Source organism: Colias croceus, chromosome 2 (assembly GCF_905220415.1).
Source record: "Colias croceus chromosome 2, ilColCroc2.1".
NCBI classification, from domain to species: domain Eukaryota; kingdom Metazoa; phylum Arthropoda; class Insecta; order Lepidoptera; family Pieridae; genus Colias; species Colias croceus.
This window is the reverse complement of record NC_059538.1, coordinates 6,179,187-6,207,180: the sequence shown is the minus strand read 5'-3', so window position 1 is coordinate 6,207,180 and position 27,994 is coordinate 6,179,187. Positions and strand designations below refer to the sequence as shown.

Here is a 27,994-nt window from a genome sequence, read left to right as displayed (position 1 = left end):
TGATCTCTATATAAGAGCTTGATTGTTATTAGGTCAAGGCACACCAAGTCACAATATGTCTGGCCATCCTCCGGGCAGCTCTACACCAAATTCCTCAGTGCCAAATTCCATGCATTCTCCAGGCAGTACCAGCTGTATGTTTTTATTTTATTTCAAGTTATTTTGTTTCAAATTATATTTAAAAATAAATAAATTTATAAGAGAAAAACATTCATTTTCAATGAGTAACATTTGTATAGTATTAGGTTCATCTACACCTGGTCCTGAGAGCACAGACTGGCGACAGGCTCTGAAGCAATGGAATTATTGCTGTCGACTTGCCAAGTATCTATTAGATGAGGGTTTATTGGATAGACATGACTTTCTCACATGGATCATAGAATTGCTTGATAAGAGGGCACCTGACGATGGACTGTTAAGGTAACATATTATTTGTAGAATTTAATTGCAGCCTATATTGTTTATTGTTGTAAGAATAGCACATTAAATTTTTCAAATCTCCAAGCTTTCTTTAATTTTCCAATAAAAATATTATTGAAAAGTGGTAAAAAAAAAAATACTGTCAATAAACAAAATATTTTCCTATGTTCATACAGATTGTTCCTACCATTGGCTTTACAATATATGTGTGAGTTTGTATGCTGCGAGGGTCTATCGCGGCGCCTTGCAGCAAGTTGCGCTAAAAAGTGTGCAGCAATATGCTCAGTATTATCAGAGACTACTTTACGAACCCTAAATCAACCTGCAGTCTTCAATAAATCAGACAGAAATGGAGGTAAGATGCGAAGAATCAGATTAATTTTAACTTTAAAGTTTCATGGTATTTATCTGCTAATCATATCATTAAAGATATATTTAAATAACTAGCGGTCCGCCCCGGCTTCGCCCGTGGTACATAATTACCTTTTCTCTACATAAGAACCTTCCTGGTACTTCAAGGAATATAATAAAAAAAGAATTATCGAAATCGGTCCACCCGTTCTCGAGTTATGCGCTTACCAACACATTTTGCGATTCATTTTTATATATAAGAAGATGTGATTCATAAAGAAATGGATTGTTCTATTAATTACGTAGATAAGATAAGATAAGATAAGATAAGATAGCCTTTTATTTCAGATCAAACTTAAGTCTAATACATACATATAATGAAAATGAAACAATTGCAAAAACTAACAAACTATTCACTATTTTAATTATTATAATATTTGATGTTTCTTTATTTTCTGAAGATCTGTTTGCCAATCGGCAAAGGCCTCCTCCAACCGTTTCCATTCCGATCTGTCCTGAGCTACTCTATTCCACATAACCCCTGCCACTTGTCTAATATCATCATCCCATCTTTTCAGCGGTCTGCCCCTCTTCCTTTTTCCATCTCTAGGATACCATCTTGTCACTCTTTTACTCCACTTGTCCTGATCCCTTATCATATGTCCCGCCCACCTCCATTTGATTCTTTTGATTTTAGTAACTACGTCTATACTCTTAGTTTTATTCCTTATGACATGGTTCTTCATTCTGTCGGATTTCTTAGCATTCAACATACTTCTTTCCATGGCGTGTTGACAGATAGCGAGCTTGCTTGTTGTCTCCTGAGTGAGAGCCCATGATTGACAGCCATACATAAGGATTGGTAATATACAGGTGTTGAATAATTTACCTTTAGTGCTTATGGGAAAGTTTTTATCTTTCATTATTTCTTTTAAGGCCCAGTATCTTTTCCAGCCGCTTGTGATTCTTCTCTGGACTTCTTTGTGCATAGGTTCCTTTTGGGTTATGATCTGTCCTAGATAGATGAAGTCGTCGGTGTAGTTTATTTCGGTGTTCTCTAATTGTATCATGTTTTTGTTTCCGTTTGTCATCAGTCTAGTCTTCTCCGGATTCAATTTTAACCCTACTTTATCGCTTTCTATTGCAAGTTCTTTTAACATTATGCTTAGGCTCCCTGACGTTTTGGCAAATAGCACAATGTCGTCGGCGAATCTCAAGTGCGTCAGCGATGCTCCATCCACCATGATACCGTGATGTTCCCAGTTAAGCTTTCTGAAGATTGATTCCAATACGGCAGAGAAGAGTTTTGGGGATAGGGGGTCTCCTTGTCTTACACCTTTTTCAATTTTGAATGGAATACCTTTCTTTTCAAGTTGAATCCTCGCTGTGCCTTTACTATAAACGTTTTGTAGCAGCCGAATGTATTTGTGGTCAATTCCTTGTTCCACTAGAGCTTCCCATATTTTCACATGCAGGAGAGAGTCAAATGCTTTGCTATAGTCTATGAACGCAATATAATAAGTGAGTTGATATTCGTTGTATTTTTCTAAAACTTGACGTATTACGTGAATATGATCTATAACTGAAAAGTTCTTTCGAAATCCTGCCTGCTCGATAGGTTGTTGTTCATCTAACCTTTTTTCGATTCGTTTTAGAATTATCTTAGCAAAAATCTTGTAGATGTTGGACATAAGACTAATTGGACGATAGTTCCCTATGTCGTGTTTATCTCCTTTCTTATATAGCAGGGTGATATTAGTTGTTGTCCATTGATGCGGAATAATTTCGGTTTGTATGATGTTGTTAAACAAGTCTGTCAAAATGGGTATTAAAATTACCATGCTCTTTCTTAGAATTTCGTTCTGTATTCCATCCGGTCCCGGTGCTTTATCTTCCTTTTGCGTATTAATTGCTGCCTTAACTTCAGATTGCAAGATAGCAGGAACATCTGAAGGTTCTTCTAACTTAATTTCACCTTGTGTAACATTGCATTCATAAAGTTGCTTATAATAAGATGTTGCTTCTTCTAATATGTCTGTTCTACGATGATTCCACTTATCCCTTTTGCTTTTTACTTTAACGATCCAGTCTAGAGAATTGGATAATTCTTTATAGGCCTTTTTGACTCCACCTGTTTTCGCTATATACTTTTCAAATGTTTCCATTCTTATTTTCCTTCTATCCTTCCTTATGTTGTTTCTAATTTCTTTGCTAATTTTTGTGATATGTTTTCTTCTGTCATGTATATTTCTTGTGCTGATTAGATGGTTTCTTTCTTCTAACAGTTTCATAGTGCTTGTTGATAGCCACTTTTTAGGTTCTTGTTTAGTTTTTGTAGTTGATTGTAACTGGTTTTTAATAATACTTTCTATGAAATTATACTTTTCTTGTGTTCCCAATTCCATTGTGTCACGTGTATAGTTTCTGAATTTATTATTAAGAGCGGCTGTTATTTGTTCCACTTGCTGTAATCCAAGTTTAACTTTCAATAGGTTTAGTTTTGGTCTCGGCCTTTTGGGTTGCACTATTTTCAATTCAGCTCTGATTAGTCTATGGTTAGTATTAAAATTTAGTTTATTAATGACGTCGAAGTTGGTGAAGTTGTTTTTCTTGTTGGTCAATATAAAATCTATTTCGTTTTTTGTGTTACCGTCAGGCGAAAGCCACGTCCACATATTTTTCTTATGTTTTTTATATATAGTATTTAATATAGTGAGGTTGTTTTCGAATGCAAAATTTATTATTTTCTCTCCATTTCTGCTTCTGGGTTTACTGCTGTAAGTAAATGGTCCTAGCACCATATTTTCTCCTATTCCTCTTTCACCGATTTGTCCATTGTAATCTCCCATAACTATTAAGTTTTTATGGGCGTGTTCTTGAATAGCTTTATTTAAATCTTGGTAAAATGTATTTATAGTGTCTAGATTAGATTGTTCGGTAGGCGAATATATTTGAAAAATAGACCAGGGATCTCTGTAGCCTGGAAGTTTTAGATTCATCACTGCAATGCGTTCCGTAATTCCTATAAACCCTTCTACGTACTTGGTTATGTGTTTTTTTAGAATAAATCCAACCCCATACTGACCTGGGGTTTCCCCTATATGGTAGAACATGTAGTCCAGATGGTCAACAATGTGTTCACCCAATCTTCTCACTTCGCTCAATCCAACAATGTCCCATTTGATTCGTTCTAGCGCGTACATTAATTCGGTGAGATTTTCATCATTTTTCAAAGTGAGTACATTGAGGGCTGCAATATATATTTTTGTATCAAAATGTGGTTCTGAGTTTGCGAGATTAATTGTTGGAGGGTGTTGGTCTCTTTCCCCCACGAGGACCAGTCGGCTTGGGGGAGAAAAGTTGTTTGTCGTTTTTCCGTAAGTAGTTGCTTCAGTAAGTTTGTTTTTCCGTTTGCCAGTACTTGATTGCTATTGCTTTTTCGTTGTAGATAAGTTAGAAAGAGAGTTTGACCTGGATCGCATAGTATCAAATGCATTGGATCTGTTTGACTTGATTGAGGACAGAGTCTGTTGCTTTTTTGGTTGGTTCTTATAAGACGGTGAAGCAGAAGTTTCTCTTTTCCTTTTCTCCTGAATGTTGGTGTTCTCTTTTACTATTACGTACATTTGTAATTTTCAGATGCAAATGGAGGTCCCCTGTCACCTACAGCAGAAACAAATGGTGATGTAAAACCGAATATATCGCAAATTAAACGTTCAAACACACCAGCTGATCAAAACAATGGAACCCCCAATCCTAATCATTCTTTAGGAACCCCTAACCCTAACCATTCGCTGGGAACACCAAATCCTTTGGGAACCCCTAATCCTTCTCAACCCATGGAACAAGTGAAGGAAGAAAATGATTCACCATCAAGGGACACTAAAGCAACAATAAATACAGTTGTCACAGCTTCTCTTAATCCAGTACAAGTTGGTTTTGGAGAGATATTAAATTGTTCTTTTCATAGAGATGTTATTATACAATTGGCCACTATTCTTCAGGTTAGTCTGCATTTTAGTGACAGTATTATTTGATTATTACAATTGAATGTTTGATAAGCATATCATTTGGAGTAATTGCTTATATTTTTTTTAATAATTTAAATATCATAAGTTGTCAAAGTACAGATTTGTTATGGTTATATTGTTTTAGATAATATGTATAGAATGTCCAACTGCAATGGTTTGGTCTGGATGTGGTTCATCTCTGCAAGGTTCACCTTTAGATATCTTGCCATTACCCCCCTCTGCATTACCTATGCCACAGATGGACTCTGAAGTTACTGAAGAGCATAGGAGATTGGTATGAATTAATCATTACTAATATTTTTTATACATTTTAACTTGGTATGTAATAAACTGATTGAATAATTTAATAAAGGTTTATGAAGCGGAACAAGAAATCGCCGCAAGAAGCAAAAAAGCTGAAAGCAAATGGTGCACAGATAAATGGCAAACAAGTTCTCAGGGTAAGTTTTATTTAATCTATATAATATCAACTAAGTAACATTATTGATGTTTAATTTAAGTAAAAAAATACATACATTTTTTAGCTCGAGTGTTAGCAGTCCTCGAAGCATTGGATCGTCACTGCTTTGATCGCGTCGATCCAAATAATAATCTAGATACATTGTATAAAGAAGTTTTCGCAAACTGCAGCCCACCCTCTAAAGACGCAAATGCTGACCCCAAGGATCCAGTGAGTTATAATTTTTCACTTCAAAAACGAAAGCAACTTTCAAAAACAGTCCAAACTAAGGACATAATTCAAGTTATGACTGACTATACTAAATTAAAGATGATTTACGCTACACTGTTTCCCGTCCGTGTCTCGGTCGGAGTCATTATCACGCATTATTGTATACTTATTGTATGAAGTGATTCATGCCTGACCGTGTGTCGCCTGGGGCATGGCATTGAAAAGTCGAAGGATATAGATTGACTAGCTGTGCCCCGCGGTTTCACCAGCATTGTTCCACTCCTGTTGGTCTTAGGGTGATGATATATAGCCTATAACCTTCCTCGAATTAAATGGGCTATCTAACACCGAAATAATTTTTCAAATCGGACCAGTACTTCCTGAGATTAGCGCGTTCAAACAAACAAACTCTTTAGCTTTATAATATTAAAGTATAGATTTGTTTCCCGGCTCCGCCACGATGTAGCGTGAATCGTGTTTTAAACACACATCTAAATATATTATATAAATCTCGTGTCACAATGTTTGTCCTCAATGGACTCCTAAACCACTTAACCGATTATAATAAAATTCGCACACCATGTGCAGTTCGATCCAACTTGAGAGATAGGATAGTTTAAATCTCAAATTAGAGCAGGCTCCAAGGAGATGTTCGTTTGCAAAAATAGCGGACCTAAATCTGACTTCTGATATATATTGTATAGGTCCCAGACATCCTATAGACAGATGTTGCCAACCAGTTTTGTGGTCCCCCTGCCCGCACCCCGGTAATTAAATATGGCATACAAAGAAAAGAATAAAAATTTCCAAAACATGCCGTGTGGGGTATCAAATGAAAGAACTTATTGAGTAGATCACGAATATATAGCATACTATATACATTTCTTACACTTTCTCTAAGATTTTTTAGAAAATTTACGAAAATGGTCCATTTTTGAGTTAACTTTAAACCACTATAGATTGAAAACTCATGAATATATTTTTTAAATTATTATTTTAAATAATTAACAATAGTCTATTGTTTACGATTCAATAGTTCGTACAGTGAAATAGTTGCATGGGGGAGTGGGGGGAGCATTCAAAGATGGCGAGTTTCGATATTTCAATATATGTATTTCTTAAAATTTCGGACTCAGTGGAGACGTTTGCAAAAATTGCGGACCTCAATCTGACTTCTGATATATATTATATAGATCCCAGATATCCTATAAACAGATGTTGCCAACCAGTTTTGTGATCCCCCTCCCCCCTCCCCTCCATCACAAATATTATTAATAAATTACAAAGTTTTTGGTTTGAATTATGGAATTATTGGTAATTTTGTAGTAAACTAATAGAATTATTTTATTTTGATCCATTTTTACGAAATTTACGGAGAAAAATGCTTACACATGCAAGAAATACATATATTGAAATTTCGAAACTCGCCATCTTTGAATGCTCCCCCCACTCCCCCATGCAACTATTTCACTTTACGAACTATTGAATCGTAAACAATGGACTATTGTTAATTATTTAAAATAATAATTTAAAAAAAATATATTCATGAGTTTTCAATCTATAGTGGTTTAAAGTTAACTCAAAAATGGACCATTTTCGTAAATTTTCTAAAAAATCTTAGAGAAAGTGTAAGAAATGTATATAGTATGCTATATATTCGTGATCTACTCTAATAAGCTCTTTCATTCGATACCTCACACGGCATTTTTGGAAATTTTTATTTTTTTCTTTTTATGCCATATTTAATTACCGGGGTGCGGGCAGAGGGACCACAAAACTTGTTGGCAACATCTGTCTATAGGATGTCTGAGATCTATACAATATATATCAGAAGTCAGATTTAGGTCCGCTATTTTTGCAAACGAAACTCCACTGAGAGTCCGGTCTAAATCGTTTTAGAGAAAGCGGGCTAAGCCGCGGGCGGTAAGCTAGTATACACATAGTAACAAAAGTATCATTGTGCAGGAGTACGTGTGCTCGTACGCAGTAGTGCGCGTGCTGTGCGAGTGGGCGGTGTGCGGCGCGCGCTGGGGCGAGCACCGCGCGATGGCGGCCGCCGCGCTGCTCGATAGACGGCAGCACCATCACCATCATCATGAGCATCAGGGTGCGTTTGTATTTTACTTTATTGTTTGATATTTTAAAGGCCTTAATGATTAATGCGTAAGTAACTCTGTATTTATATTTTTTTTTCATAAATGTTTTTATAAAGCCTAACATTAAAAAAATAATAATAATAATTCTTGTGCTAATTTTCTACTTAGTTTCTTACTTTTTTTTTTAATTTTCCATTGAAGTTAAGTGTGTCTAATTGTGGTGCTATTTTCCCTAGGTTAAATCTGTGCTTGTCAGTTTTTTAAGACATTTGAATGACAAAAAGCCCAAAATATCAAATTCAGTGTTAAAAATGTTATTTTTTTCAGGGTCCGATGATAAGGAATCTATCAGCTCTGGAACGGGAATGTACAACGGTCCACCGATTTTCCAAAACCTTTTGTTGCGATTTTTGGATAATGATGCGCCCGTATTAGGTAATATTGTTAAATATAAATTATTTTTATTGTATTACTAGCTTCCGCCCGCGACTCCGTCCGCGCGGATGTCGGTCTTCGCGTGGATGGTTTGTTTCTCCATTTTGAGTAACTCTGACAATGACATCTTATAAATATCTATCTGACCCAAATACGGCTAGGCCTATAATAAATTAATAATACGCAACGTGTGTTCGCGGTTCTACAGAACAACGTCTATGGATAACTGAAAAAGTAAGATTATTTTTTTTCTACGTATTTTTCCAGGATAAAAAGTATCCTATCTTACGCCCAGGATAATAAGGTATAATTATACCAAGTTTCATCGAAATCGAACCGGTAGTTTTCACGTGATGTCTTCACATACAGACAGACAGACAGACAGACAGACAGACAAAAAATTTTTTAATTACATATTTGGGTTTGGTATCGATCCAGTAACACCCCCTGCTATTTATTTTTTCAATATTTTCAATGAACAGAATTGACCCTTCTACAGATTTATTATATGTATAGATATTTAGGATTTGTGTCTCATTAAATAATATTTCTCCAGATGAAAGTCCAAATGCCCCACCAGGTAATCGCCAACAGTTTGCGAATTTAGTTCACCTATTTGGAGAGTTAATTCGTCGTGACGTGTTTTCACACGATGCGTACATGTGCACGCTTATATCAAGAGGTAATTATTTTGATGACACTTCTGCGAATAATTATTTTTTCTTGAATTGTGATTAAATAATATTTTCGAATGTTTTAGGCGATCTAATATCTCCTACGGAACCAACTGTAAGTTCTAGCTCTGGCGGACATACGGTCGCTCAACCTGCAAATAGTACGGGAACTAATCACAATATGGATGACGACATATTTGCTGGTATCGATTTGAAACCGAAAATGGAGGTGAGTAAAAACGTATTCTTGTAAATTTATAACTAAAAAAGGGATGTCAGGTATTTAACATGACATTTTTTTATCTAGGAGAATGTCAGAATGGATTTGGATGATTCAAAAATAGATGACGACTTGGACAAGCTTTTGCAACATATAAAAGAAGATCAGCAAAATTCGATGGACGCTCCCGATAGCCCAAAAGATCCTGGAGAACCTTCTCATAAGTAAAATATTTTTTTAAGTTTCTATATTAGTTTTTTTATGTTCCCAATTTATTGATTTTTGCTTATTGCAGTGTGAATTCGCCAATGATGGGTGCTAGTGGAATGGGTATAGGATCAATGCAATCAATGGGAATGGGCCCTATGTCTGTACCAGGTAAGTGGTACTATTTTATCAATAACAATAATGATGTCATACATCATATACTTTTCTTTTAGATATTTTAATGAGATATTTTGTAATGAATAGGTCTCAGCTGTATCTTTCTAAATATGAGTATAAAATGATATATTTAAGACATATGACTTTTTTGTTCTACACATTTTTTGTGAATGTCAAATAAAAAATCTTTTTTAATTCAATTTATCTCTCACTAAAAGGCATACGATCAACGAGTTCGAACGGCTCGAACACAACGGGCACAGTGTCCCGGCACTACCACTACACGATGCACTTCCCGCTGCCGCCCACCGAGCCCGAGCACACGCCGCACGACGCGAACCAGCGGCACATACTGCTGTACGGCGTGGGCCGGCAGAGGGATGACGCCAAACACGCTGTTAAGAAGATGACCAAAGGTATTAGATACTTCACTTATATGGAAATAAAGGAAAAAAATTCTTTATGATTTTTTGAAAAATGTTGTTTTTTTTTTTCAGAAATATGTAAATTATTCTCCAAGAAGTTTTCCATTGATGTAGCGGAGGGTGGAAAAATAAAGAAACATTCGCGCAGCGAGTTTAACTTTGAAGCTGTGACGCAAAAATTTCAGGTAGGTTTCCACTTATTGTTGTTTTGATAATATTTGTTTAGAGAAGATCAATATTTTATCACTACTTGTACAGTTCGATTCAAACTTAATGGCAGTTTGGAAGTTAGCTGCGAGTGCAGGTCCGCGCAGGTACAGTCAAGTTGACAATCCCTCTGGTATCGGAACGAACGATGTTCCGAGCCGTCATTATGTTTGAATCGTACTTTATCGAGTAGGAAAAAAATGGTTAATATTTTGTCACGAATATAAGTAACTAGCTTTCCACCCGCAGCTTCGCCCGTGCAGTCAAAGAAAAACCCGCATAGTTCCCGTCTCGTGGGATTTCCAGGATAAAACCTATCCTATTTCCCGTGGTAAAAAGTAGCCTATGTCCTTTCTCGGGTATCAAAATATCTCTATACCAAATTTCATGCAAATTGGTTCAGTAGTTAAGGCGTGATTGAGTAACAGACAGACAGACAGAGTTACTTTCGCATTTATAATATTAGTATGGATTAGGAAATGAATACGAGTGTAAATTCCAGTCGATGTCGATGTACGAGCAAGGCGCGGTGTCGTGGGCGGTGGGCGGCGCGGTGTGCGAGGCGCTGGCGGCGTACGCGGCGGGCGCCACCACGTACCTGCCGCAGCCCGAGCACGTGGCCTTCGCGCTCGACCTCATGGAGATCGCGCTTAACGTGCACGGCCTCATCGAGACCTGCATACAGGTATGCATTTTAGTTGCTATTATATATTATAATGACTTTGTTGTGTACAGATCGGATTGTTATCGTTGAAAATGCAATCTTTCTCATTTTTTTTGCCTCGCATAGTTCCCGTTCCCGTGGGATTTCCGGGATAAAACCTATCCTATTTCTCGGGGTAAAAAGCAGCCTATGTCCTTTCTCGGGTATCAATATATCTCTATACCAAATTTCATGCAAATTGGTTCAGTAGTTAGGGCGTGATTGAGTAACAGACAGAGTTACTTTCGCATTTATTATATTAGTATGGATTTATTGTGAGAAGGTAAATTCTGTATCAAATATAATCTGAAAACAATTACATATTTTAAATTATTTAAAAGTTACTCCACAATTTTTTGTGTGTTAACACATTTGCACTCTGTACAAATATTTAATGCTAATGTCAAAACGATAATTTTGTATGGAGTGGCCTGAGTGTGCTTTGTTTGGAACGCACCTGGATATGATCAAAATATATGTTTTGGAACTAGTATGTTAGTTTGTTTTCAAAGAAAGCAATTTGAGAACATAATATCGTCGAACATATTTTTCTTACATCGCTATACGCGCTTCATCTTTACAGATATTGAAAGAGTTATCAGAAGTGGAAGCGGCACTCATAACCCGCGGCGCAGCTAGCAGCGGGCTGGCAGCCCCGCGTGCATACACTTCGGCACTGGCTCTGTATACCGTTGGAGCTTTGAGGCGATACCATTCGTGTTTACTATGTAAGTAAAATAACTTATGTAAATTGCAAAAATAGTAATAATATAAAAAAAAACATTGGTTGCCTGTAAAGTCGGTATACGGGCGAAAGTTTTACGTGACAACGACTTTTTATGTCTGTCTCTCTCGCTCTTAGGCGGGCTAACCATGCCCGCGTGCCTCTTTCGGTGACTCATCGTAACGTTACCGAGCGTTACACTTTTTCATAAGTGACTCCCAGCCGCAACCTAATTTAAGACGTTGTCACGTCAATACGTAGCTGTTCGCCTCGGCTCCGTTACGGTTGTAACTTTTTTATTTTATTTTACGGATAAAAAGTCCTTCTCCTGGTTCTAAGCTACTTCTCCACCAATTTTCAGCCAAATCAATTTATGTCTTGTCTTGTGTCATAAAAAGTGTAACTAACACGACTTTTTCTTAAAACAAATAGATGTAAAATAATAATACTGGCTAATTTTTTTTTACAAAAATTGTATCACTTTTTTTTTATTTTCAGTGTGTTACAACTTTTTTTAATTTCCAGTGTGCGTAGAGCAAACGTCAGCAGTGTTTGAACAACTATGTCGCCTGGTGAAGTGCGTGGTGAATCCCGGCGATTGCGGGTCCGCTGAGCGATGCGTGCTCGCGCAGTTGCACGATCTGTATAAGGCAGCTGCACATCTGTTTCATGCGCCCCATGCGGATACCTTTGCGAATGCGTATCCGAAAATAAAGTGGGTATTATAAGTTTACCATATTTTTATTTTTATGAGTAAAACCAATAATATTTTTTTTTCATAAAATTGTTGTTTTTTTTACATAGTATGGTTCAATTGTTTCAGACAAGCGCTTTATTCTCCTTTACAACCTACACCGTCAAACTATTCATATAATCCACAATTCTTGAGTGAATTTTTCACAAATCCTAGAAAAGGTGTGTATATTTAAATGTATAACTTGATCAAATGCATTTAATTTCACTTTGTTACTAAATTGTGATTTATTGTATATTATTTTTTAGGTAAAATTGAAATATCTTGGGCACGTCAAGTTGCGGAGTCGCCAGCAAATCGTTACAGCTTTGTGTGTTCCGCCATGTTGGCTGTATGTCGTGAAGTTGACAACGATCGGTAAGTTTTGTCTTGATATTAATATTAGAAAATTGTCATCAAAGTTAAAAAGTGTTAATATTTTTCTTATTTGTACTGAACATGTAACTATCCATTTTACTTTATGCATAGTTGTTATCATTAAAAATGCCCTTCAATTATATTTATATTTATTCGGATCAAATTAGACAGAGAGAGATAATAATAGAAATTTTCAATAAATTGATTGACTATAATTGTTACATACAAATGACGATAGGCGTATTTGACACATTTGTTATATCCACGTTGCTTCTTGCAATTATCAATCACGCTACAAAATGTCTCAGTTTTCTTTAACTAGTCGAAGTTAAAGTACACGAGTCAGTCGAGTAGGTACATGTAGCCGCGCGCGCCGCACGAACGCATGACAAGTGGTTGACGCGACGTTGCCGCTCCGCACACAGTTTCGTTTTGCGTCATGGGCGTAGCCACGGGGGGCAGGGTGGGGCGCTTGCCCCACCCAGGCTTTGACCTGGAAGGTACGCCAAGCTTCCAAACGGCTGAAGATAGGGACACATTTTTGGATCTATTTCGTGGTGTGGTAAGTGAACAATAAGGTGTTTTGAATAAGAATAATTCGATTATTCGAATATTTTCTAATTCTTCAGCTATTTTCTTCTTTCATTTTGATTTGATTTGATTTGATTTTTTTATTGTTGCCCCACCTTGAGCCCATGGCTAGCTACGCCCATGTTTTACGTTTGATTATTTCTACGTAATATGTAAGCATTCCTTTTTTACTGGACTTTTATGACGTGCAAATAGGTGTTCTAATACGCCGCGTGCTTTACGTGTACGTTAACTTAAAAATACGTACGTATCACGTATATATGTATTCGTTGCGTGCGTATTTCGTAAACTTAAATACGCCCGTGACGTGTACGTAATCTAATTTGACTGTTTAGAGTGAACGAGCTGGGAGTGCTGTGCGCGGAGATGACGGCGTGGTGCAGCGGGCTGGCGGCGGAGTGGCTGGGCGCGCTGGTGGCGCTGTGCGGCGCGCAGCACTACCCCGCGGCCGCGCCGCACGCCGCGCCGCCGCCGCTGTACCCCGACCTGCTGCACCACCGCGACCTGCACGACGCGGCCGCGCACGACGCGCTCGCCGTCTTCACTTGCATACTCGTCGGTGAGCTGTCCCGCCCACACCCCGCACACACCCCGCCCGGCCGCGTGCGGCGCGCAGCACTACCCCGCGGCCGCGCCGCACGCCGCGCCGCCGCCGCTGTACCCCGACCTGCTGCACCACCGCGACCTGCACGACGCGGCCGCGCACGACGCGCTCGCCGTCTTCACTTGCATACTCGTCGGTGAGCTGTCCCGCCCACACCCCGCACACACCCCGCCCGGCCGCGTGCGGCGCGCAGCACTACCCCGCGGCCGCGCCGCACGCCGCGCCGCCGCCGCTGTACCCCGACCTGCTGCACCACCGCGACCTGCACGACGCGGCCGCGCACGACGCGCTCGCCGTCTTCACTTGCATACTCGTCGGTGAGCTGTCCCGCCCACACCCCGCACACACCCCGCCCGGCCGCGTGCGGCGCGCAGCACTACCCCGCGGCCGCGCCGCACGCCGCGCCGCCGCCGCTGTACCCCGACCTGCTGCACCACCGCGACCTGCACGACGCGGCCGCGCACGACGCGCTCGCCGTCTTCACTTGCATACTCGTCGGTGAGCTGTCCCGCCCACACCCCGCCCGGCCGCGTGCGGCGCGCAGCACTACCCCGCGGCCGCGCCGCACGCCGCGCCGCCGCCGCTGTACCCCGACCTGCTGCACCACCGCGACCTGCACGACGCGGCCGCGCACGACGCGCTCGCCGTCTTCACTTGCATACTCGTCGGTGAGCTGTCCCGCCCACACCCCGCACACACCCCGCCCGGCCGCGTGCGGCGCGCAGCACTACCCCGCGGCCGCGCCGCACGCCGCGCCGCCGCCGCTGTACCCCGACCTGCTGCACCACCGCGACCTGCACGACGCGGCCGCGCACGACGCGCTCGCCGTCTTCACTTGCATACTCGTCGGTGAGCTGTCCCGCCCACACCCCGCCCGGCCGCGTGCGGCGCGCAGCACTACCCCGCGGCCGCGCCGCACGCCGCGCCGCCGCCGCTGTACCCCGACCTGCTGCACCACCGCGACCTGCACGACGCGGCCGCGCACGACGCGCTCGCCGTCTTCACTTGCATACTCGTCGGTGAGCTGTCCCGCACACACCCCGCCCGGCCGCGTGCTGCGCGACGCACAGCGCAGCACTACCCCGCGGCCGCGCCGCACGCCACAGCTGTACCCTAAACAGTTTTAAGTCGCAGCGTCTTACTAATTTACTTCTTACAGTTTTCTCTCTCAAAGTATTTAATAAATTATAAAATGTATGTTATGAACCGGTTATAGATATCGAAACCAGAAAAATCTAAATATTGAATAGATAAATATATTGCTTTTACAATAAGATATATATTTTTAAAGGTGTTATAAGTAATTACAACAAAAAAAAAATATTAATTCACAATTATTTTCTCCAACCAGCACGACATTGTTTCTCACTGGAAGACTTTGTCCGCCACGCCGCTTTGCCATCTCTCGTGAAGGCGTGCGGCGGGGGCAACGCCAGCAACCACCCCGCTAACGCGCCGTCGCCTGATGCGGGCGCAAGACTGACTTGCCACTTGCTGCTGAGGCTGTTTAAAACTGTAGATACTCCACAACCAGGTTAGTTTTTATTGTTACATCGTTTTTTTTTTTCAAAAGATACAATATTTTCAATGAGTGTTTCGGAAAAAATCTGTTACAAAGATATTATGTTGTACGTTTTTTTTTCGCTGATTTATGAACAAAAATACTGAGACCATTACCTAATATAGATCAAATATCTCTACTACTATCGACACCATCTTCCTTATTTATGTTCATGAACCAAACTATTATTAAAAACATAAGTTTCCATGTACGTTTTTTTTTAATTACATTGTATTTTAAGATATTATACAGAAACACTATTTACTATATTCAGTCATTCACACACAACATTTGTGTTATACGCAGGTCTATACAGCGTGTCCACATCCCCGGGGCCGGGCGGGTGCGGTGCGGGCGTGCGGCTGTCGTGCGACCGGCACCTGCTCGCCGCCGCGCACAAGAACATCGGCGTCGGGCCCGTGCTAGCCACGCTTAAGGCTATACTCAGTAATGCCTACCATATTTGATATTTTACTTGTAGGCTTGTCTTGAAGATTTATGACATAGGTTACACGCTCAGTCTGGCGTCAGTGCAGTCCATCAGTCTGCTCAGAATGACGGGAGAATTATCGTCTAACCGGTTGACTGACGGACTGATGGTTCAGAATTACAAAAATACCGTAATAATAACCGTGTTTTTCGTCCATCATTCTGGCATCAGTCTAAGCCGGATGACGCCAGACTGTGTGTGTAACCTATGAATTAGACCCCTCGTTAAAACCGAGTCACGTATATGACTATAGTTTTTAATCTGAGTATCATGTTGTTAAAATCATTCGCCTTATAAATAAACGGAACTAGTTTTTTTTTAAGTTACACCCTATTCCGGAGGCTTCGCCGATTAAAATTTATTTTCTTCAATTTGGATTTGACTGTTTTCTTGCCGCAATGGGTTGCAAATAACATATTTCTAAATTAAATAAATACTCACAAAAAATATTTTTTCTATAACAGTGGTCGGAGATTCCACAGCGAGAGACCTTAGCAAACCTAGTGGAAAGAAATCTAGCGAACTTTCACACATACTGGGCACTAGTGACACTGTGCCCAGTGATGCACAGCTTGATCTCATATCGTAAGTAATATTATTTATTTATCTATTATTGAAACGACATTGAAAAAAATCATCATATTGTGACTAGGGATCAGTGATAGTTAAAAAAGTGTTAAATGTATCTGTTAAAGTAAAAGATAATAACAAAATGATTAAAATGTTTAATTACCTACATTAATATTAATTAATTCAATAACCAATTTCGTCGTATATTTAAAAAAATATATATATTATAACAATATCATACAAAAAATCTACAAATGTTATTAAAATGCTTTTTATTCATTAGCATTTATTTTTCATTCTTAGGATGGTAGAAACAGAGATGAGTGGGGGCCATAAAACGCCTAGGTTTGTTTTCTTTTTTTATGAGTTACAGCACCTTCATCCTATCATGGTATCACTGACTTGTGGTCGTTTGGTCATCCTGTCACTTCACTATGTGGGGATTATATAAAATGGATGGGCTATAGTTGTTGCTGTATTACTATTTATTTACACATTTTTTTTTCATATTAATTTTCTTAATAATTTTAAGTAAAATCTAAAACCGTATTAAGTAATAATAGCCACAATTATGCTCTATTTGTTTTACAAAAATGCGCCGTTGAAAGGGAACTAACAATATTATTACAATAATTGGTTAAAATACATAATTTATTATCACAGAAGCATTGTTGATAAAGCTTAAATTTTGTTTGATTGTGTTGATATAGATATATAACTACTGTGCTAAATTACGTCGTAAATAAAAATATTTGTGAACTTCTCGATATTGCTTTATGTGTTAATGTGTCTACTCATTTCATTGCATTGTCTCTGCCCCAAGAATCTTTGTGTACATATAAAAATATTTCTCACACCCTCTAACCTCTACCCAAATCATTCTAAAATGGGATACACTTTGTAAATAACATATTGTGTTGTTAATGGAAATTACACTTTAATACCTATTCTGCAAGTTAATTACAATAATATAAGTCTTAATAATATTGCAGAGGAAACGGTGGTGTCGGTTCGACCTTATTAGATTCTTCGCAATCTTTATCTTCACTAGCGAGGCGGGTACTCGCTGAGATTTGTTCAGAAGAATGGGTCCTGCAGAAATGTTTACAGAACCCGGACGAACTTTATCATCCTGATATGTTGTTGGATCCGATGCTTACACCGAGACAAGCACAAAGGTAACATATTTTATCGAATTAACCCTTAGCTGGTATCGCCTTTTTTGGCAACACTACCGGTATCGTGGGTCAAATTCTACCCATACCAAACAATCTGTTGTAGAACGTAGATTTTTTTATTATTTGTATAAAATATGGTTAGATAAGAAATAAAATATATTTTTTTATAAAATTAACTTTATTTAATTTTAGAATACAAAAAAATATCATCTTTTACACGCATTTGTAAAATAACCTTATTTGTTGGCACTTTTTGGTTAATGTGAACTTAAAACATAAAAAAAAAATAGAAATGTTAGAATAACTTTAACTAAAATATATTTATGGCACTTCTCATATCTTTATTATAACAAAAAAACAAAGTGCTTCTGAAATCAGCATAAAATAAAAAAAATGACAACCAAAACCAAAATGACTTCTATCATCAACTATCATCCTCATCTTCTTCACTCTCATCTCTCGTATTTTCGTTCCTCGTATATTTTCTATTATTCTCGTATCTCCTCTTCGTTTTCACTGTCGTCAGAATTTACTCCAAATACACTGTCTTCTAAGCAACTAACAGATTAGGGATTGTCTCGATCGCTGATGATTTCGTCGTCACAAAGTTGGTTTACATTTGGTATTCTTTCATTTTTCAATTCCAAATCATCACTTAAGTCGTTCATCGACTCCTCGATTTGTCTGTCGTTCAAAAAGCCCTCCAATGTAGTACAAATAAACAATAAAACCAAAAAAGTAAGTAATTACACTCAGTGAAAAAAGTTACTTATTTGGTGTCGTGGGTCGAACTTGACCCAGAAAGCTACTTACCTCCGCTCCTAAGATAGTCACAGTTCTGCACATCCACCCCCCGCTGCAGCTAGCGACGCACTGAGAATACTTAGAAGCGCACAGTCGTTGCATAAATATTTAAAGAATTATAACCGAAAAAGTTCGCTTCTGGGTCAAATTTGACCCACGATACCTGCTAAGGGTTAACAGATAATTTCCAGGTTTCTTCTTTTTCTGTTTAAAATATTTTTATTATGTAATATTAAAATTGTCTTTTTCAGATTATTACACATGATATGTTATCCGGATTCGGCAAGTCACACCCATCCTGATCTAGATCAAAAGACCATGATCACGAGGCTACTAGAGGTCATTATATTTCTTCTTCAATACTGTCTTGATACAATACTATTAAAGCAGGAGCTTTAGATTGAACATTTCCAATGATAAAATTGTCACAATTCTCATAGAAATCTGTTCTTGCAGTAAGCGGCTATAATATACATTCATCATGTAAACCCTGAAAATTTAATCTCCCTTTTTGGCCTGTCGATAATTCGGTAAACCAAGATATTAATAATTTCAAATCACCATATTATATACTTAATTAGCAAATAATCCCGTAGAACTTGGAGCAATGGTCGCTCCGCATGTCGTGGCTGGACCTGCAGCTGATGTTCAAGCAGTTCCAGAGCACATCGCCGGAGCTGAGCGCGTGGTTGGATACGGTCTCTAGAGCGGTTATCAACGTGTTCCAGCAACCAGCTCCACCGCCGCCTGATAAAGACAGGTTAGTGTAAAACACTGTATAAAAGTCAACATTCTTTTAAAAGAACTTGGAGCAATTGGTGATCTTTTTTCTAACATGGTTCTTGTGTTTTCTAATCGTAAAAATATTCCAACAATTTCTTATTCCGATTTATATAAAATAAATTGTCTGTAAACATAGCAGAGCACTTTTCAGCTGAGCTTGAAAAAATTGGAGTTTCGTTAATATGCACCATAGTTTTATAGTTCCTGACAGTTTTTAGGAAGATTTTTGGCAAATTGAGCACAATTTTTAAAAAACGTTATTTATCCTCTGCCAATTTCCGTTATAAAGCATAGTGCTCTGCTGGAATGTGCTCTCCTAAGTTTAGAGACACTGATATAAAAATAATTATTTCTTCACCTGCCATAAAAATAAAACTAATTATATACTAGGATGGGAACGGAACGTGGCGTAGTAAGCACGAGCAAGTGGTCGCAGTCGGTGTGGTTGGTCGCGCCGCTCGTCGCCAAGCTGCCGCCGGCTGTGCAGGGCCGCGTGCTCAAGCAGGCTGGACAGGTATGTTATTTACGTATTAAATGTTATCATTTATCAGTTGGCAATATCTTATAGTAGGGGAGCCCAAGAGGGGATTTTGGGATTTACTCGAGCGCGTCAGATTACTATAAGGGACGGTACCTTAGCTATTCATTAGTACCTCTAGTCAATATGAGCAGTTATGGTTGGTGGGTGCGCTCAGGGGCCCCGCTGGAAAATTTGAATAATCCATAATTCCCTAAGGTTGAGCTCGAATCGTCAGATTAGCGAAATGGGGACTTCTTATATTGTAATTAACCCCCCCATATATTAATCTCACGCGCTCGAATAATATTACTTTAATTTTTTACCCTTTCTTCATAGTGATTAAATCGCCACTTAAATCGTCAGATTAACGTATACTATTTTTCAGTGACGTCCTGGAGCATGCAAAATATCAATATCTAACGCGCTTGAGTATTTCCAAGCCAATTTTTTTCTTTTTTAAATTAAAAAAAAATCAAAAAACCCTTCCCCACCGCTAAAAGTGAAAACATTATAGGACCTTTTTTTCTCGCTATGGTCTAATCTACCAATTCTAATAGGTTCCCGTGACGCTCGAGTAAATCCACATTTAGCATCCTGGGCTCCCCTACTATTATATATAAAAATGAATCGCAAAATGTGTTGGTAAGCGCATAACTCGAGAACGGCTGAACCGATTTCGATAATTCTTTTTTTATTATATTCCTTGAAGTACGAGGATGGTTCTTATGTAGAGAAAACGTAAACATGTACGGGCGAAGCCGGGGTGGACCGCTAGTTTATAATAAAATTGTCTTTACAAATATACTATATAATGGATTGGAATATTTTTTGTACAATAAAGAATTGAAAGAAATTTTTCATTCGTTTGGTTTACTAATTGATTATCCTGAATTGTAATTTAAAATAAGTTTATGTTTTTTTTTTCTTTGATAAAGGTTTATTGGTATTTATTTGTTGCACAGATCCTCGAGAGTGGTTGGGGTGCAGGTTGTAGCGGTAACTGTTCGGGCGGAGGAGGCGGGGGCGGTGGCTCGCATCGAGACTGTAAGAGCCATCAGAGCCCTAGCTATAAAGGGTGAGACATTCTTAGTGTCAATTATAAATACAGTTAAAAAAAACCTGAATCCTGTACTTTCTATTACTAGCACAAAAAAGGATAAGAAATCTTTTAGTAATGAAATATCTGATAATTTAAACAAAGAATTTATTTCTTTCTCAATCATAGATCAATGCATTTATTATTCATTAAACACAAGTCATCATTGTTATGGTTTTGGATAATAATATACATAATTAAGGAATCAATTCTTGTGCGTCAAATAATCTTCTCATCAGCCCTTTTGTTGACAGAAGATCAATTTGAGCTTTATGTTTACTTTAAGTTTTTATTATATTTAGTTCGGCGGGTGGTGGTGGAGGGGGTAAGCGCGGTGTGAGCGGGTCCGCGTGCGGGTCGGCCTGCGCCTGCGCCGCATCTGCTCTACGGCTCGCGAACGAACCACTGTTATCGCTTGTACTCACTTGTCTCAGGCATCAGGATGATCAGAAGGTAAAGTTTTATTATGAAATCATTACACGAAGCAAACATAAGCGAAGTGTCCACTGGCAAGTGGCTGTCATAATTTCTTGTAGAAGTAAATTGATAACTATTTCCAGTGACTACTCGTCCGCTCTTGCCTCGTCCATTTGCGGGAGCGTTTACACGTTGAAGTCGCGCAAGTCAACTTCGGACAATCGTATTCGTAATCAATTTTAAGACACAGTGGACACTACACTTGTCGGTCTATTTAGTGTTGTGTGAGAACGCAATATAATTGTCATTAGATTTTCTTTTACTACTCTATCTGTAATACATTGAACAGGAGAGCCTCCTCAGCTCGATGCACTTGTCGGTTTATTTATTGTTGTGTAAAAGCGCAATATTATTATTTTTGATGTTATACATATGTACTTCTTTTGGCGCGATGGAGAAAAATGATGAAAGTGAATTTTTACGATGCGCGCGCACACGGACACCGTAATTTAACAGCATGAAGTTAGTTCTAGATGGTATGAAAATTGATAACTATGTTCAAGTTGTATATTCTAGTATTTTTCCATACGTCAAAGAAGTATAACTTCTAACGCGTGTACATAAGTACACACACTCTTTTTTTTCTCTCAAAATTGATATGTTATAATATTGAACAGGAGAGCCTGCTCAGCTCTATCCACGCGCAGCTCCAGCACTATTTAAACCACGCGCGCGACCACGAGCGGGCCGCGTGCGGTGACACGTGGCAAGAGGAAGCGGCCCCCGAAGCGCTGCAGTTGCGCTTCTCACTAGCCGGCGGCATGTTTGACGCGATACGACGATCTTATCAACTGACGTCGGACTGGGCGGTGCTGCTGACCCAACTCGTGGCGCATCAAGTGATCGATGCGTATAATAATAGGTAGGTGGGGGTGTTGAGTGGGAAACTTTGGTGGAAGTTTGACCACCCTAGGTAGTAAGAAGAAATGGTTCAAAACAATATCCCTTGCATAAAAATGTCTTTAAAATAAAGATAATGATACAAGGATAACTAATGAAAAATTATTAGTTTAATTGAAATTGACATCATACACACCGCCGACAAAAACAAATAAAATATGCAAATTTTAATAACTTTGATACACTGGAATTGTACATACATTTCCAGACATATAAGCAAGGAGATACTGCTATTGCTTCAAAAAATAATTAATCATTGGAGGTGTAACTTACTATAACTTTTCAGGTCCTTAACTTCTGTAAACTATGGTCACATGCGTAACCCGTATGAATTATTTGATTTAAACTTTTATATAACAGACTGTCATTACGCACGCAGCAAGTCAAAACGAAAATCACCTAACATCATCCATAATTGGTGGACTGGTATCACTCTTCATTGTCATTGTCGCATACCAAAATATTGTATAACAGTAATATTCAGCACATTTTCCATACTGACTTGCTGCGTGCATTTCAAGGGGATTGTTAATCTACAGTGAGTTTATTGTAGTTTGTGTCGCAGCAACTTGTTCACAACATTGATCGACATGCTAGCGACTTTGATACACTCGACCCTCGCTGAAGGTGGCGACGATAATAACAGGAAGCACTACCAGAACCTTATGAAGAAACTGAAGAAGGAAATCGGCGATAGACACGGGCCTAGCGTGCAAGCTGTTAGGCAATTGTTGCCACTGTCGAAAAATACTGTTGAGGTATATTGACAAAATAATAATTTCTAGTTCAAATAATATATTTTTGATTAGAGTTATGTTTCATAACATGAATTTTTTTTACAGGTGATCGCGTGTGATAAAATAACTAGCTTCGACAGTGATAAAAAGCAGGTGAGCTATGTCATAGACATTTTTTATATACTTTACTCAAAAAGCTTCCTTATATGTTTTTTTTTTTTTTTTGTAAAAATGACTATTTTAAATATAACTACTTATATATTTTTTTTTCATGTATAACAATATAACTTTTTCCTTTATGTACCAGGGTCTCAGACTAACGGACAAGTTGTCTGTGTCGAGTTGGGAGCTGGTAGAAGGAGGAAGAAACCCCGCACCGCTCTCGTGGACTCTGTTCGCTGCAACCAAGATTGAGAGGAAACCACTCACTTATGAAAGTGCCCATCGGTAAATGTTTATTTAAAATAAATAAGTATATTGATTTATAATGACCTACAATCTGAAAAAAATATGTCTTTTCCTGCATTGTAATTATGATTCATAGGTAAATAATTTAATAATTATCTGCTGTAATACCGAATTAAGATAATGCATTATCACATTTTTAAATTAAACCTTTTCTTCTTTGTATTAATTTAATTACTAATAACTTGCTTTAAATTATTTTTTTTAATATTTAATGTACGTTTTTTTATGAAAACTTGTTCAGGTTGTTGAAGTATCACACGCATAGTTTAGTTAAGCCTCTAAGCTATTACTTGGAGCCGCTGCCTTTGCCGCCAGAGGACCTTGATAACAACGATAGTAAACAGGTATTTATATATAAAAAATAAGTTTTTAACTTTTAAACTAGTTACGTACATATAATCGTATTATTTATAAGTAGGTTCTTATATATGTTGAATTTATTTAAGGACAATGGAAGCTTGGATTCAAGTCCTACTGGATCAGGCAAAGGACGCAAAATGTCCTGTAAGATGAATAAAATGAAGAAGTCTAAGCCGACTACGCCTGTGAGTATTCATAAGTTATAACATTGCTTGCCACAGGCAAAATATAGTTTTTGGTCTTTGTATGGTTATGGTATTAGTTGATAAAGTGATAGTTTGATAGGATGATGTAAAACCAGTTGTAGCTTTTGATCACTTTATTGTTGATTGATGCTTTAAACTAATGATGATATAAATGATTAATGATATTTGATAGATGATATATTAATTGATAGTTGATATAGCGCACACACCCCGAGCGCTTTACACGAGCCGCGAGCGCAGACTAACTGGGTGAAGATGTTCTTGTCACCGTAATTAAATAGGATCGTGTAAAGCGCTGAGTCAGCCTGTACGGCTAGCCCGTACAGTCTTATCTACAACCTATACTGTTTTAGACGAGTGGTGTCGGCGGTCAAAGCGGTGCCGTGGGCGGTATGTCGGCGCAGCAGCAGCCGCAGTTCATGCAGCAGCAGCAGCAGTGGTTCCCGCCGCCCGGACAGAACTATTACAACCCGCCTGGTGTGTACATGCCCTTATTTGAAATTAAACTCAGAAAGTTTAAGAAGCGTTTTTTATTAAAATATTGTTGCAGGAAAAAAAATTGATGAAATTATCAAATTTTAAATAATTTTAACTAAAGGGAATATTTGAATACTACTCTTGACCGTTGATAATTCATAATTGTATATCAGCACATAAACTAATTTAATTAATTATTTTTAAATGTTATTTTCGTATCATACGTCTTTTTATAAATTAACTTCAAATGCTCCTAAAGCAGCAGGCGTGAATCCTCGCGGCGTAGCGCCTCCCGCCAACACTCAGTCGAAACAGGCGCTCAGCAACATGCTGCGAAATCGCTTCCCCTTCACACAAATGTCTCAAATGCAGGTAAACACTAAACATATCTACGTAATATTTATATCTTAAAAGTGTTAAAATATGTAACATACAAATTGGACTTAAAAAAGTTAATTTTTTATCTTGTTGTTTATATCAACATGATATGTTATAATATAACATTTATAATTTTTTATAGCAAAGTGGAGGATACCCTGGAGCACCCCAACCACGCGGGCCGTTCCCGCGACAAGGCATGCGCCAGATGCAACCCAACCAAATGGCGCAAATGCAACCCAAGTATGATATAATTAATTATATGTTCATGTATATTCTAAATAAAATATTAAGTATATAGTGTACAAATAATAGAATTGTGATTAATTGTAACCATTGAATTTCTGAAAACTCATACATAATAGTTGCATTAGGAATAACTATTTCCAACTAGATATTTTTTTTACAGCCAAATGAATCCCATGAGCGGAATGGGCGGGATGGGTCCAATGGGTCAGATGGGTGGAGTACAAATGGGTCCTGGTCAGATGGGCGCTGGTCAAATGAGCGCAAACCAGATGGGTAGCGGCCAAATGGCCGGCGGTCAGATGGGCGGTGGTCAAATGTCCGGTGGTCAAATGGCGAGTGGTCAAATGGGAGGCATGGGTGGTCAAATGTTCGGTGGACAGTACGGTGGTATGCAACAAGGCTATGGAGGCTATTCACAACAGATGATGCAGGGTGGGCAACAGCAAATGATGAATCAGGTTTGTTGAGATGAAATATTAAAATTAATAACTGTAGGAACGAAATTAAATAAAAACTACTGCTTTAATTCCCTTGTAAAGCCTCTAGTGCCATTTAATAAAATCATTCATAAATAATATGTACTGCATTTGAATAGATTTATGTTCTGGTTTGTTAACAGGGTATGAGTCAAAGCGTTAACCAGATGGGTCAGCAAGTGAACTCGATGGGTCAAAGTGTTAATTCGATAGGACAAAACGTAGGACAAATGAACCAGGGTGTTGGTCAATCTGGTCAAATGCCACAAGGCATGGGACAAATGGGTCAAGGCATGAGTCAAATGGGACAGGCTATGGGACAGATGAGCCAAATGGGTCAAGGGGGTGGTATCGGTGGTATGAATACTCAAGGTGGTTCCATGGGCCCGCAAGGTGGAAATGGTATGGGAGGTTTCCCAGGACAGCAGTCATTCCAACAGGTTAGTTACTATAATTTTTAATCCTTTTTTATTTTTCTTATATATGTATATCTATATAAATGTTGTTACTCTCGGAGTTTATTAACAGTGAATATTGGATCAAATAAATGAATTGAAATTGTGCAACTTCTTATTGTTTGATACGTGCTACTAATTTGAATGATTTTCAGAACATGATGAGTGGTCGTGCAAGCCAAGAGGCGTATTTAGCGCAACAAAGGCAGAATACTCGACCGCAATATATACAGGTTAGTTTATAACTTTTGTTTTACTTGAACCAATACGTTGGTTTATGGTTTAGAATTTTTATTATGTATTTTTATAATAAAATCTAATATAACAATAATCGTATTTTGTATTATTTAGCAACAAGCGCCGAACGTAACAATGGGCGGTATGGGCGGTCCGGCCCCACCGTACCCGCGCGGCATGCAACCGCAGCAGAGCGCGCAGTACCAGCAGCAGATGACGCAGCAGCAGCGAATGCGGCAGCAGATGCTCGCCATGCAGCAGCAGCAGCAGCAGCAGGGCCCGCTGGTGCAGCACCTGCAGCGGCAGCAGTACCAGCAACCCTATTAGAGAACCTTATTGGGCTATATGGTGTACAACATGTATTATTATCAGCAGCTGCATAGCAGCAGATGCTCGTAATACAGCAGAAGCAGTATGCTGGTTCCATATTTATAGAACTAAATTGAACTCTACCGGTCTGCATAGCAACAGATTACTCAACAGCAATACCAGCAGCCTTCTAAGAGACGATGGCGTATTTTTATTATATACAGACTGTAAATTTTGTACGGGTCCTGGAGGAAAAGTAAATTCTGCAAAATTTGCTATTCATCCAGTATTTAAAGTAATGTCCCTCCAGGGCACATTAAAAAATTAACTGTATATGTAGATTATTCTCACAAATTATTATTCCAACTTACTCTTATTATGTACAAAGGTTAATTTAGTGTAAATTATAACAAATTTCTTCTTTTTTACATTTTCGGTAATGTTGGTTTATTTATAGAATATATGTTTTTTTTTAAGAGCAAGATAGACCTAGAAGTTTTATACCTAATAATATTGGATAATCAGAAAAATCTAATATGTTTAAGTTTAACTTTATGTAAAGTCATGTAACGCTAGTTGCTGCAATTATTTATCGTAGATATCACAAAATGTTATTTTTAGTTAGTAAGACCAATACGCTAGATAAACAGAATGGCGGCGGTGTTGTCAGTGGTATTGAAAGAAATGTAATGTATATAATTGATATTTGTAAGAATATGTAAATGTAAATAATATCTATTGGTCCGATTAACGAAAGCACTCGAATATGACCGAATTTGCTACGGAAATAATTTTATTAAGAAAAACATTGCTGATCACGTCTTTCCTTCACCTGTAAGCCAACAAAAATGAAGATCAAACAGACATGGTTTTATTAAATTATTAGCTTTTCCCTTTGTGTGTTATTGTCCTTGAATAGAAAATCTTAATTCTACAATATACATAGATGTTAATGAAAATATTAGGTGTTTTATGTCATACGGTATAACATATTTGCATACGAGTTTATCTTTAAGTTCATATTTACTATAAGATTATTTTGTTACTCTAGATAATAAGTTTAAGTTAAAGTAGGATACTAGTAATGAATCATACCAAATCGACTAATGTGGAGCTTGCATTAACCTTAAGAGACAATAAGTTGCTGGCTGCCCAAAGAGCGCTCTTTGAAATGTGTCTCGCGGCTCATATTTTTTATATGTAACTCGGCATAAAAAGTAAACTAGCTTTTTGAACATAATGCGAAGAAAGGAAAGCCAGTTTCAGTTAATTACATCTTGCATTTTTTGACGTGACAACGTCTTATAATTCGATAGAGCCGGCTGCACGCCCGAAAAAACATGACTCATGCGGCGTTACCTCGCTCTGAGGCGTTCCGTAAGTGCCCTTACGCACTAGCGGTTAACCGCGGGGGCGGCTAACCGCGCGGTTAGCCGCTTTCCCATTTTAATATGCAACCGCTTATGATTGTACGCACTAATCATAAAAGCGGTTGCATATTAAAATGGGAAAGCGACTAACCGCGCGGTTAGCCGCCCCCGCGGTTAACCGCTAGTGCGTGATTGGTCTAAGGCTTGAAGTGCAAGCGAGAGCGCGGAACGAGCGACAAAGAAGCAC

The 27,994-nt window shown here is 38.6% G+C and overlaps 1 protein-coding gene across 4 annotated transcripts in view; it reads left to right on the top strand.

Annotated features, from left to right (window-relative positions):
• Positions 1–27,683, top strand: part of LOC123705662 (mediator of RNA polymerase II transcription subunit 12-like) — a 29,181-nt gene extending 1,498 nt beyond the window's left edge. The window contains exons 6-49 of one of the 4 annotated variants that reach the window (XM_045654576.1): positions 33–134; positions 246–420; positions 597–775; positions 4,411–4,775; positions 4,927–5,076; positions 5,155–5,242; positions 5,327–5,472; positions 7,438–7,579; positions 7,896–8,003; positions 8,560–8,685; positions 8,764–8,906; positions 8,985–9,121; positions 9,193–9,275; positions 9,500–9,697; positions 9,779–9,891; positions 10,416–10,598; positions 11,200–11,344; positions 11,866–12,055; positions 12,164–12,255; positions 12,343–12,451; positions 13,378–13,601; positions 14,998–15,180; positions 15,514–15,654; positions 16,162–16,282; positions 16,571–16,612; positions 17,260–17,445; positions 18,501–18,588; positions 18,846–19,009; positions 19,423–19,546; positions 20,515–20,627; positions 20,951–21,101; positions 21,743–21,987; positions 22,579–22,783; positions 22,868–22,915; positions 23,070–23,209; positions 23,472–23,574; positions 23,677–23,775; positions 24,150–24,273; positions 24,533–24,645; positions 24,794–24,894; positions 25,061–25,358; positions 25,520–25,816; positions 25,987–26,064; positions 26,183–27,683. In XM_045654576.1, coding sequence (XP_045510532.1) covers positions 33–134; positions 246–420; positions 597–775; positions 4,411–4,775; positions 4,927–5,076; positions 5,155–5,242; positions 5,327–5,472; positions 7,438–7,579; positions 7,896–8,003; positions 8,560–8,685; positions 8,764–8,906; positions 8,985–9,121; positions 9,193–9,275; positions 9,500–9,697; positions 9,779–9,891; positions 10,416–10,598; positions 11,200–11,344; positions 11,866–12,055; positions 12,164–12,255; positions 12,343–12,451; positions 13,378–13,601; positions 14,998–15,180; positions 15,514–15,654; positions 16,162–16,282; positions 16,571–16,612; positions 17,260–17,445; positions 18,501–18,588; positions 18,846–19,009; positions 19,423–19,546; positions 20,515–20,627; positions 20,951–21,101; positions 21,743–21,987; positions 22,579–22,783; positions 22,868–22,915; positions 23,070–23,209; positions 23,472–23,574; positions 23,677–23,775; positions 24,150–24,273; positions 24,533–24,645; positions 24,794–24,894; positions 25,061–25,358; positions 25,520–25,816; positions 25,987–26,064; positions 26,183–26,395 — 6,575 coding nt within the window. In that variant the 3' untranslated portion in view covers positions 26,396–27,683. Of the gene's footprint in view, positions 1–32; positions 135–239; positions 421–596; positions 776–4,410; positions 4,776–4,926; positions 5,077–5,154; positions 5,243–5,326; positions 5,473–7,437; positions 7,580–7,895; positions 8,004–8,559; positions 8,686–8,763; positions 8,907–8,984; positions 9,122–9,192; positions 9,276–9,499; positions 9,698–9,778; positions 9,892–10,415; positions 10,599–11,199; positions 11,345–11,865; positions 12,056–12,163; positions 12,256–12,342; positions 12,452–13,377; positions 13,602–14,997; positions 15,181–15,513; positions 15,655–16,161; positions 16,283–16,570; positions 16,613–17,259; positions 17,446–18,500; positions 18,589–18,845; positions 19,010–19,422; positions 19,547–20,514; positions 20,628–20,950; positions 21,102–21,742; positions 21,988–22,578; positions 22,784–22,867; positions 22,916–23,069; positions 23,210–23,471; positions 23,575–23,676; positions 23,776–24,149; positions 24,274–24,532; positions 24,646–24,793; positions 24,895–25,060; positions 25,359–25,519; positions 25,817–25,986; positions 26,065–26,182 lie in introns of all 4 variants that reach the window. The other 3 variants (XM_045654575.1, XM_045654574.1, XM_045654577.1) reach the window with 3 other exon arrangements.
• The last annotated feature ends 311 nt before the right edge of the window (positions 27,684–27,994 follow it).